The sequence below is a fragment of the Oncorhynchus gorbuscha genome, linkage group LG23 (assembly GCF_021184085.1).
Source record: "Oncorhynchus gorbuscha isolate QuinsamMale2020 ecotype Even-year linkage group LG23, OgorEven_v1.0, whole genome shotgun sequence".
NCBI lineage: Eukaryota > Metazoa > Chordata > Actinopteri > Salmoniformes > Salmonidae > Oncorhynchus > Oncorhynchus gorbuscha.
Window position 1 is genome coordinate 47,190,622 of NC_060195.1, and position 12,812 is coordinate 47,203,433.

A 12,812-nucleotide genomic window follows, 5' to 3' on the forward strand; every position below is an offset into this window, starting at 1 on the left:
AGGTGTTGGGTCCATTCTGGGGATACACATTCTTGTGACAATGTAAAAAATCGAATTTGTTATTACAGGGTTTTCACACAGAGGCCTGAGTCTGCTAACCAGTTTGTGTGTCAGGATGGTGTTGAAAGTGGAGCTATCAAAGAAAACGCAATCTGACGTATGTAAAATGCATAACTGACAAATTTGTTGGGACAACAGGCAAACTGGAATTGGTCCAGTGAATTATTCTTGGTACACCGACACAGACACTGCAGTCAAAAATGCCAACCAGCGGCTCTCTATCCTACGGTGGCTGAAGAGGTTTTGCCTGACGTCAAACATTAAGAGATTCTGATTGAAGTGTCTGAAAAAATTAAAACAGAACCATAATAGCAGATTCCCTTTTTTGGTAATCTTTACTGGCACAGTGGTTTTAAAATCATTTCTAATTGTAGTCACTTTCAATTGATTCATTGACTCCAAGAACTATAGATTGTTTGCAGTTCGTAACATGAACACACAACTAACATTAAACGTTGCTTGACCGTAGATTGGGATACATGTTTTAATAACATTGGATATTTGATTGGACTTAATGTTGCGTACCTTGCAGTGTTGTGCATGCCAACCAAGTGAGAATCACCAGAATGAATTGATACTTGATGAATCAGGTCTTCTCTGCTGTTTTATCAGCCTCCCTCTTGCCCACTCCAAGCTCCTCTTCATGGTTTCCTTTTGCAAGACACAATTGTGTGAAAATAAAGCGGAAGGAATGGGAACCCTACTCCTTTGAAGCAGTACTATATAGTACTGGTACATGCCTGAAGTTGTTGTGTTACCCTAATAGGCTTTGATGGAATGTAAATATACCAAAAACGAAGTGAAGGTTAAAGTCTACTCGGTTAGAAAGCTGATGTTGTAGATGTTAGCAAAGGTTTTACAAGGTTGTCACTGGCCAAATTTGCTTTATGTGAGCTTTTCAGTTTCTTATGCTAATCGCGAGCTAGCGCGGCTAACGCGAGCAGTAAAATACAAGGTTGTCACTGGCCAAATTTGCTTTATGTGAGCTTTTCAGTTTATTATGCTAATCGCGAGCTAGCGCGGCTAACGCGAGCAGTAAAATGACAGCCACTCCGGCTGAAGAAGTTGCCTACCTTCAGCTGTTGTTTTGCTTAAATACAAGGCTTTGGGCTAAAAACGTAACTCAAAGACATGTCCTGCTTCAGTACTAGTCTATAAGTCACATTTAGGAAGCTTGTCTTCCTTTAGTCAAAGATAAAGCAAAATAGAGACAACATAGTCCAAAAATCAACAACGACCAGGATTAATAGCGTTAGCCCCAGCAGGATGTTTTTGGAGTATCACCGTCGTCTAATCTATGTATGCCTGGCCCTGCATTCAAGCAACAATTGTGCTAATATTTAATTTACCTTGATAGTATTAACATTCAATGTGTTTCCGTGGTGGTTATAGTATACATGTTTTTAATAAAACACAAGACGGCACCGTTCACTGCGGTTAGCAGTGTGGCCGGGCAGAGTTTGAGGCTAACTACCGTTATATGATATAATATGGCAGGGTTTCAAGGCTACCAACGTTAGCTAAATTAGCTAGCCAGTATATGATTCTGGTGCTAGATTAATGTTAGCTGAATGTTATAGCCAGTGATGAGAAACAGATCCTTCCACTGTAAACTGGATGATAAACTTTATGATTCAGTAACAACAAATTTCAAAGACAAAAACCGTTAAATTGTGAAGGTTCATACTCTGCTTGCAGTGGAAAAGGAAGTTCTTTCAAACTGTTAAATCTGGTTGAAAGGAGGAGCTAGGGAAATTGGCTGGTAAAATTAGCATATTAAAGAAAATGTTAAGTAAAGCGTGTATACAGTGCCTTGCGAAAGTATTCGGCCCCCTTGAACTTTGCGACCTTTTGCCACATTTCAGGCTTCAAACATAAAGATATAAAACTGTATTTTTTTGTGAAGAATCAACAACAAGTGGGACATAATCATGAAGTGGAACAACATTTATTGGATATTTCAAACTTTTTTAACAAATCAAAAACTGAAAAATTGGGCGTGCAAAATTATTCAGCCCCTTTACTTTCAGTGCAGCAAACTCTCTCCGGAAGTTCAGTGAGGATCTCTGAATGATCCAATGTTGACCTAAATGACTAATGATGATAAATACAATCCACCTGTGTGTAATCAAGTCTCCGTATAAATGCACCTGCACTGTGATAGTCTCAGAGGTCCGTTAAAAGCGCAGAGAGCATCATGAAGAACAAGGAACACACCAGGCAGGTCCGAGATACTGTTGTGAAGAAGTTTAAAGCCGGATTTGGATACAAAAAGATTTCCCAAGCTTTAAACATCCCAAGGAGCACTGTGCAAGCAATAATATTGAAATGGAAGTAGTATCAGACCACTGCAAATCTACCAAGACCTGGCCGTCCCTCTAAACTTTCAGCTCATACAAGAAGACTGATCAGAGATGCAGCCAAGAGGCCCATGATCACTCTGGATGAACTGCAGAGATCTACAGCTGAGGTGGGAGACTCTGTCCATAGGACAACAATCAGTCGTATATTGCACAAATCTGGCCTTTATGGAAGAGTGGCAAGAAGAAAGCCATTTCTTAAAGATATCCATAAAAAAGTGTTTAAAGTTTGCCACAAGCCACCTGGAGACACACCAAACATGTGGAAGAAGATGCTCTGGTCAGATGAAACCAAAATTGAACTTTTTGGCAACAATGCAAAACGTTATGTTTGGCATAAAACCAACACAACTCATCACCCTGAACACACCATCCCCACTGTCAAACATGGTGGTGGCAGCATGATGGTTTGGGCCTGCTTTTCTTCAGCAGGGACAGGGAAGATGGTTAAAATTGATGGGAAGATGGATGGAGCCAAATACAGGACCATTCTGGAAGAAAACCTGATGGAGTCTGCAAAAGACCTGAGACTGGGACGGAGATTTGTCTTCCAACAAGAAAATGATCCAAAACATAAAGCAAAATCTACAATGGAATGGTTCAAAAATAAACATATCCAGGTGTTAGAATGGCAAAGTCAAAGTCCAGACCTGAATCCAATCGAGAATCTGTGGAAAGAACTGAAAACTGCTGTTCACAAATGCTCTCCATCCAACCTCACTGAGCTCGAGCTGTTTTGCAAGGAGGAATGGGAAAAAATTTCAGTCTCTCGATGTGCAAAACTGATAGAGACATACCCCAAGCGACTTACAGCTGTAATCTCAGCAAAAGGTGGCGCTACAAAGTATAACTTAAGGGGGCTGAATAATTTTGCACGCCCAATCTTTCAGTTTTTGATTTGTTAAAAAAGTTGGAAATGTCCAATAAATGTCGTTCCACTTCATGATTGTGTCCCACTTGTTGTTGATTCTTCACAAAAAAAAAGTTTTGTATCTTTGTTTGAAGCCTGAAATGTGGCAAAAGGTCGCAAAGTTCAAGGGGGCCGAATACTTTCGCAAGGCACTGTATTTAGCAGCTGTAGGCGTTAATTTGACTGTGCGGGACCGCTTGCAGCAGTTTATTTAGCACAAGTTGGACCACCTGCAAGCACATTAGCACGGGCTTATTTGATGCGTGTAGGCGTTAATTTAGCGCCTGCACCTGCAAACACGGAACTCAAACCGGCTGCGCGCGTGCGCCATCATGCATAAATGGTTTTGTCCCCCCACACCAAACGCGATCACGACACGCAGGTTAAAAATATCAAAGCAACTCTGAACCAATTATATTAATTTGGGGACAGGTCGAAAAGCATTAAACATTTATGGCAATTTAGCTAGCTAGCTTGAACTTCCTAGCTAATTTGTCCTATTTAGCTAGCTTGCTGTTGCTAGCTAATTTGTCCTGGGATATAAACATTGAGTTGTTATTTTACCTGAAATGCACAAGGTCCTCTACTCCACTAATTAATCCACACATAAACTGGTCAACCAAATCGCTTCAAGTCATCGCTCCTCCTTCCAGGCTTTTTCTTCTCTTGTCTTTACATAGCGATTGGCAACTTTCATAAATTACGTGCATTACCACCACCGACCTATTTCTTCTTTCAGTCACCCATGTGGGTATAACCAATGAGGAGATGGCACGTGGGTCCCTGCTTCTATAAATCAATGAGGAGATGGGAGAGACAGGACTTCCAGCGCGATCGGTATCAGAAATAGAACTGACTTCTATTTTAGCCCTGGTCAACGCAGACGCTCGTTGGCGCGCGCAATAATTGAATAACATACATTTATAAATGTATTTTGCAACGCTCGCGCAAGTGACGCGAGTGGTGTAGTCAGCCTGTTAGCCCTTGGCAACGCAGGTGCGAGCAGTGTGTATGCAATAACTGAATAATATAGATTTTTAAATGTATTTTGCAATGCCCGCACATGCAAGCAGTGAAGTCAGGGTATTACTTGACACGAGTAGCATTGACAATATTGAGTTTTGACCACGGGCTTTTTGACCCACACGGCGTTCCATACAGTGATGCCAATTTAGTAATTTTGTTGCAAAATTGTATATCAACTTTTCAGACTACCCTGGCAACTTTGTTTTCAAACAGCTCCTAGCAACAAATTTAGATACTTAAAAAAATGTATTTGGAACTTTTAGCAACATTTGAAAAGTGACTCAAACGCTGAAATGCACGTATTTACCCTCTGAATGACACAAAAACGATTTTCTCTGTAACACACTCAGTCACAACACGTGCCTGGTTGCAAAAGTGCATTGTGAGTTACGTCAACAGCAGGCGCTCAGCTCGTACACAGGCATGCAAATCATTGTTGGCTGACTGCAGCAGTAGTAGTACGAGATCGACGAGCCAAACCCAATGAATATAGTTGGTCACGAATGTTTGATCTTGAACAGAACGCACAACATCAATCAACATCATACAGCCAGAATTACGAAAAGAGTGGAAATCTGTACCGGAACAAATGTCAAATCATATTTTTGCGGAGCTGAGCCAGTCAATTTGAGTAACGTGATTGTGTATTATACGTAATGACGTAGTTTGACGTACAACGTGATTTAGCAACTTTTAGCAACAAATCAACCTGCCTCTAGCAACTTGCCCTGAAAATTAGTTGGCAGCACTGGTTCCATAGTTACTGTCAGGGCCACTACGACTCTTACAGCATTAAAGTAAGTAACTAGCTATATACAGTAGTGCCTTTTAAACATTGTAAAGCGATGTGCAATAGCTAATCTAAATTAGGATTTTACCCCTCATACTAGCACACAGACAGCTGTCTGTCGTGCACTCAGTGTGCCATTTAATGAAGATAGTTTTGAACTAGCCTAGTGATCTAGGACTAATCGTTTTTGCAACTTGATCGTCGACGGTAAACGAAAAAATACGACCAAAAAGCACTATAGTTAGCTGGAAGTTAGGCTATTTTCTTGGTTTAAACGGAGGGTTCTTATGTAACGGCACAACCGATAGCCCTTCTACCCAGTTATGCATGGATGACGTTTTTAATTCATTATATTCTAGCTAGCTGAAGGTGCAATGTTTTCACGTGCAGATAAAAATTTCGTATTCGAGCATGTCTATATTTTAGTCGGTTGAGATGTGTTGTAAGACAGTGGCCAAAGATTGTTATGTTCCTTGCATAAGTGGTGTGGGGTGAACTTTACTCGACCAGAAAGTACCCGGATACTCGATATGCTAAAAAGACCCACAGACCGGTCACACTGACAGTTTTGTTGCCAATCAAATCTATGTCAAGCAATATGTAATGTTGCATGGCATTTTCACATGCAAATAGCACTTGATACTATACATTATTAAATGTACTAAAATCAGCTATGTAATTAGTTGAAATATCAACGGGACGCAGACTTGTCAGAATCCATGTAATAAGTCAGACTAATTAAGCTACATTGATTTTAAAATATTTTTATTTCAATAACTTGACGTGTGTTGTGTTTTTATCTCCTCTCCACAGTGGGTCCCTACACAATCACCTACTTTGGAGTCCGAGGTATGTTGAGTCAGTTAATCCTATTCAACATCACATGCTAGAGCCTGGCTATTGTTTCGAAGTAATAATAGCCTACTATTGGAGAGTGCATTCCCTGTTATAAGCTTTTCATATTGATAATTTATTACTAAATCTTTCCTTCAATTTGACAGACATAAATGTTATATTGTGATGGAGTAAGATTGCTTGAAGTCAAAGACAAAAGCCTTGCAAATTCTACTGCGCATATTCATAAACTTTGCATTTAAGTGTCATATCCAAAGACCTTATCTGTCATTCATTACCCAATAGCCCAGGGTTTCCCAAATTGTGTGTTTTAGTTTTTGCCCTAGCACTACACAGCTGATTCAAATCATCGACTAATCTTGAAGTGTTGGTCATTTGAATCAGCTGTGTAGTATTAGGGCTAAAACCAAAACGTTCACTCCTAGGGGTCCCGAGTACCGAGTTTGGGAAATGCTGCAATAGCCTACTGCTAGCAGCTTGAATCAACACTCAAAATTGTGTTTTCAAGGCGGTGGCCCGTTCCTGTAGGTTCATGCTCTACAACATCCGCAGAGTACGACCCTGCCTCACACAGGAAGCGGCGCAGGTCCTAATCCAGGCACTTGTCATCTCCCGTCTGGATTACTGCAACTCGCTGTTGGCTGGGCTCCCTGCCTGTGCCATTAAACCCCTACAACTCATCCAGAACGCCGCAGCCCGTCTAGTGTTCAACCTTCCCAAGTTCTCTCACGTCACCCCGCTCCTCCGCTCTCTCCACTGGCTTCCAGTTGAAGCTCGCATCCGCTACAAGACCATGGTGCTTGCCTACGGAGCTGTGAGGGGAACGGCACCTCAGTACCTCCAGGCTCTGATCAGGCCCTACACCCAAATAAGGGCACTGCGTTCATCCACCTCTGGCCTGCTCGCCTCCCTACCACTGAGGAAGTACAGTTCCCGCTCAGCTCAGTCAAAACTGTTCGCTGCTCTGGCTCCCCAATGGTGGAACAAACTCCCTCACGACGCCAGGACAGCGGAGTCAATCACCACCTTCCGGAGACACCTGAAACCCCACCTCTTTAAGGAATACCTAGGATAGGATAAAGTAATCCTTCTCACCCCCCTTAAAATATTTAGATGCACTATTGTAAAGTGGTTGTTCCACTGGATGTCATAAGGTGAATGCACCAATTTGTAAGTCGCTCTGGATAAGAGCGTCTGCTAAATGACTTAAATGTAAATGTAATGTAAATGTGTTTCTATTAGTTTTAAACTGTAAGTGAAGTCATCCCAGGTAATCTTATCACCGTGCGTGATCTTTCACACAAGATATGACCTGGATTTCACCCACAGTTGCAGTTTAGCCTCACCCATACCTTTTTGATTGTTATCACAGGAAATACTTGGAGTATTAGTTTGGCTCAGCTGGCCCCCATGATCACAGTTCATAAACTTAAGCAGTTTTGTTTCCAAAGTACTCCTATTTGTTTACATTATTTATGGTGCTTGAGTAATGAGGCGGGCTGGCTTTCTGTCAGGAGCATGTGACCCAGATTAATGCGGAGTGCATTGGTGAACAATTGTGTCATGGGACTAAGGGTTCATTGACTTGAACCCATAAAAGGTTTTTTACTTGAATAATCATGAAAAGTTGTATATATAAATAATTATCTAGTCTGGAAACATATGTATGACTTGTTAGATCTGTGCCAAAGTGTCTTATGATTGAGATCTGTTTTGGTTGACCTGTGCTAACAGAGACTCTTGTTTACCACAGGGCGCTGTGGCGCTATGAGAATCATGATGGCCGACCAGGGACAGGAATGGAAGGAGATCGTGGTGGACTTTGCGGACTGGATGAAGGGAGATCTGAAAGCCACTTGTGTGAGTGGGGAATGGATCATTCCTTTGTTACCATCTTTTTCATTTGTCAACCTGTTCAGTTTAGCCAGTGATAGTCTAGTGATAACAGCTGGGATGTGCTTTTGAAGGATGATCGGTTTGTTTAGTATACACTGTTTGTTTCTACAATCTCTGCCTGCGCTTTCCATGAGTCTTATTTAAGTAAAGAGATTAATCTCTTGTTCCATTATTTACCTGTATCTTCTGTTATCATCAATGTAGATTTGATTCAGCTACAACAAATGTAAACCCCCATGTCCCCATTAGTTGTTAAAATCTATAATAAATATCACTTCCATTTTGGGGTTTTAGGTATTTGGTCAGTTGCCCAAGTTAGAAGATGGAGGATTTGCCCTGTACCAGTCAAATGCCATTCTGAGGCACTTGGGCCGCAATCATGGTAATTGATCTCAATCGTTATGTCATATATTTACATTGTTTTCCTCACTCTATTTATCCTTTATAATCTATCAAATATAGGTGAAAGTATAATTTACATTTTATGCTTAACTCGAATACACACACAGATGCCTATGGGAAAGATGGCAAGGAGGCTGCCCTCATTGACATGATGTGTGATGGTGTTGAGGACCTTCGTCTTAAATACGTAAAAATGATTTACCAGGAATACGTAAGTATTCATAAAAGCTAAAAATCAGACTAAGGGTACAGTTCATAAAACGTTTTACCTGTATTGTGCAGTAAACATTTGTTTCAAAGTGTAGAGACCAAACATTTTTTATTTTATTTAATACAGCTTAATGGGTAAACATTTATTAAGTGTCATTATGATGAATCACTTTGTCTTTTCATAGGATACTGGTAAAGACGTATACATCAAAGACCTTCCTAACCACCTTGACAAGTTTGAAGCTGTGATGGCCAAAAACAAGACTGGTTTTCTTGTTGGCGACAAGGTAATCGATGCTGCAATGCACCCAAAAATGGGGTTCTTGAATAAATGGAGTTCTAATATAGTACATACTGCAATCATTAGTTGTATATATTTACCAAAATGCATTAACTAAATGGTTTGGTTCTCTTGTAATCACAGTGTCTGTTACAAAACTAGAATGAATAGAGCAGGCATCCCCATTGAAGTTAATAATGCGAGATTCTATTTCTATGATCCCTATCCTACGTAGCCATCCTTTGCTGACTATAGTCTGTTTGAAGTCCTTCTCAACCACCTGGTGCTCTGCTCCAGTTGCCTGGATACCTTCCCCTCCCTGAAGAGTTTTGTCGAGAAGATGTCTGCCCGTCCCAAAATCAAGACCTTCCTAGACTCTGAAGCCTACAAGAAACTGCCCATTAACGGCAATGGCAAACAGTGAATTCTGCTGAACAAAGGAGGCTAAATTCCACCCCTTATACTGTAACCGGTCATGGATAATAGCCATTTTTTTTGTGTCCAACTTACAGATTAGCCTACAATAAGCTTGTAGTTAACTTTATGTACAATTGTTAGATACTAATGACTTTTGTATGACATGATGAATTGTAATTGTCATGTGTTCAAAAAATAAAGGGCTTTTTGAAAAGCACTTTTGAACTTAAACTTGAAATTTAGTAGACATTTACAGGTTCAATAGTACATGTATCACTTTGCAGTTCTGTGAATGTTATGGTAATTGTCATTATAATGACAAGCCATGAAGAATTGGTACAGTACATACAAAAGATGGTCAGTAGGGGGCACTCCTCTCCTTGGCCTTTTGACATACCGAGGTAAAGACCGATTCAGATTGGATATTTGGCTGTAGTTTTCCTTTGTCTTCCAACAGCAGTTAGGGACCATCAACATAGTGACAAATCAAAATGTTCAAATTTCAATGGCTCTTTAACCATTACTCCTAAAACTTTAAACTGGTTCTAGCTAACCCGATGGCATAGACACATTGCACACTTTTTTTTTTGTAGATTTACATCTCGCACTATTATTTATTTACATTTTTGAAATTCAATAGCACCCACACATTTTAACAAGGTTCATGATGTACACTCAGTGGGCCTACATATTGCACACCCATTTGCATCTCACGTGATTTTAGTTTTATTTTAAATGTTTTTCAATGTTTCTAATTACAATTGCTCCTTGGTCATGTGGCCTACAATTCTCAAACTACTTTCAGAGTATCCACTCACTAGCAATATATATTGCACACCCTATAGATTGTCCATTTTAATCTCAGGTGATTTTACTTGAATTTCTTTGTTTTTCATTGTTTAGAATTTCAATAGCAACTACTGGACAAACAAGGTTCAGGAAGCCTACTGACTACCCTTCTATATTGCACACCCTTTAGTTTGTCCATTTTCATCTAACACGATTTTACATAAATTGTGTAAACTTTAGAATTTCAATAGCCCCTTGGTCATGTGACCTACTGACCTCAAACAAGGTTCACTCAGTGGACCTACATATTGCACACCCTTTCGTCTGTCCATTTTACATTAATTTTCCTGCTCTGCCCACCCCCCGGAAGGATAGTCTCACTCACACACCAATTCACTTGGGCCTTCTTCCTGGGGCCTTCCTGAACTCCAGGCAGGCCCCCAGTGACCTCTGACTCCCTGCCCGCCTGCCTGCCCTCTCCCTGGGCCTGTGAGTATAGCTTACTTCCTGGAACTACAGACCTCCAGGCCTCCGTACCTACTCTCCCTACCCAGTCAACACTCCTCTCCGCCTTAGAGTATAGCTTACTCCCTGGAATTACAAAACGTCTAGTCCCGGCTGTCAGGAACCATGTGCACATGGTAACCCAAAAACAGACTGTGCACCTGGTGACCTGCCCACTTTTCACCCACTCAGACTAAGTCCCTACTCCAACAGCCTGAGTGCCTACTACACAGCCTGAGTGCTGACCCCAGTCCGGCCGCCCCTGCTCAGACTGAGTGCCCCCCCCCCCCTTGGGGGAGGCCTCCTCGTGCACCTTGTGACCCTTTGACTTCCACAGCGAGTCACAACCTGACTCGAAGTCCCACCAGAGCACGGGCACCTAGTCCCCTACCTATCCAGAGCCCAATGTCAATGTCTTACGCCTTCTATCCGCCTGCCTGGGCTCTCACACTCTGTGTCTGGCCTCTGGCCCATCTGTGTGCACCTGGTAACCGGTTAGTACAGAAGGATGGTGGTGGAGGAAGACGCCTTCCGTCCCCGACAAAAGCTTGGATCGACGGCTGACTTTCAATAAATCGTAGTGTGTGAGGTTCTCTGCTACGTATGAAACCTTGACCCTCAACCTTGACCCATTCACTTGTCTACGAGTGAATTAGCACCAGGTTCCCCACAAATATGCAGTGCGCATCAGGAGAGGGGTGGCAACTCATCCGGCTGCACCCCAACCCCGTCATGAACGGCTCTAGTCACCTGCCAAAAGAAGCAGGCTATGCCGGGCCAACCGAAGATCCGCAGCGCTACGGTATCATTGCGTTTAGGGCTATTCCACAGGTGGTAGCTTCGCAACATTGGCTCCTCAGCCAAGCACATACACCAAATGTCTGAACCTGCGGTTCCTCTCGTACTGAGCAGGATTACTACAGATGGGTACGCTCCTTTGAATTTCATGAAGTTGACATTCAGTGATCCCTGCCCAGTGGGTACCTAGGCTTCTACCGTCCGTTTTCTGAGGTCTGCAGCAAATCAATAGGGTAGATGGTGCTACCCACATCAGATGTAGTCCTCCCTCCTCATACAAGATACCTCTCTCCACTTCGTAGGGCATGAGCCAGATCCATGCAATTCCGTATCACTGCGGGTTCAATGGGTTAAGTCTCAGCCTCGAGTCTAGTGAGCATAGAGGAGACCTCCCCACCTACAATGTATGATGTCCCGCACTCAGGCAAGCCTGAGGACTGGTAGCGTCAGCTAATGGTAAGGCACATACCATCTCCACTACATGCTCCAAGGAGCGTGGAGGAGAGCTCCCACATAGAATGTGTGATGTCCCGCACCCAGGCGAACCTGAGACCTGGCAGTATCCATAACCGCTAAACACATTCCATCTCCACCTTAGTGCTCCACTGTTAGCGGGTCTAGTCGAAGCCAGCGTTCGATTCAAACCTTTGTGGTTTAGAGTTAGCTAAGTATACGGGGGACGCGTATTTAAACGGTTCACCAGAGCCGCTCTGTGATCAGACTGATGCCAGTACTATACTTTCATCAGCTGTCTCCCAGGACTTAACTCCCCCCTCCCAGCTAAAGCCAGGGATGTGTTCAAGCCATCATTCTCAGATTGGCTTCCTGTCAAGGTCAGGATTAATTTACAAGAGCCCCACAGCAAATCATTGAGTCTGGTGGAACCGCCCACACATTTTCATGCTTGACCCATATTCCAGGATCGACTTCCGCCATCCGTAAACGATCAACAGCCATCACCATCTGCAGGTAACTCCAGTTTGGATTGCATCGTTAGCGACACCTGAAAACAGGTGACACAGGGAGGGATCGGAAGAGTCCTGGTAGAGGGCTATCTCGTTATCTCCCTTACACCCCGTGTACTAGAGACAGTTTTCCTCCTAGCCGTTGGAGAGACTCCCTCAAACAGGTGACACAGAGTAGGAGTTGGAAGAGCCCTCCAAGGGCTATGGTACTATTTATCCCGAAGTTATGGAACTGACTTTTCCGTCTTTCCTTATCTCCCCTGTCTTAACCTATTCGAGGTAGTCACTCTCAGCCGGACCAGGGTTTCGTTCGACCTGAAGGCACCTTCTGCTCCAGTTTGTTGCTATGTTAGGGCCATCTGCAAGCAGGTAACACAATGTATGGTTTGGGGTCGCCCATATTTGACTTTGCATTCATTCGGGAAGTATGGATCCCCAATGTCCTGGTGTAAGGACTCCTTAAGAAGGTCATAGTTACTCCTGCCGTTTATGACATTCAGAGCAATGGGCAGAAATCACATCACGTCAACACCCACATTGGGGCTTCACG

The 12,812-nt window shown here is 42.7% G+C and overlaps 1 protein-coding gene across 2 annotated transcripts; it reads left to right on the top strand.

Moving 5' to 3' along the window:
* Positions 1–5,027: 5,027 nt before the first annotated feature.
* Positions 5,028–9,423, top strand: LOC124011086 (glutathione S-transferase P-like). Of its 2 annotated transcripts, none has more exons than XM_046324080.1 (7): positions 5,028–5,153; positions 5,960–5,995; positions 7,755–7,861; positions 8,192–8,279; positions 8,407–8,510; positions 8,695–8,796; positions 9,025–9,423. In XM_046324080.1, coding segments are annotated over exons 1-7 (627 nt in total). In that variant the 5' UTR covers positions 5,028–5,152; the 3' UTR covers positions 9,214–9,423. The 2 variants fall into 2 exon arrangements, with proteins under 2 accessions (XP_046180036.1, XP_046180037.1); XM_046324081.1 differs by lacking the exon at positions 5,028–5,153 and adding an exon at positions 5,335–5,353.
* The last annotated feature ends 3,389 nt before the right edge of the window (positions 9,424–12,812 follow it).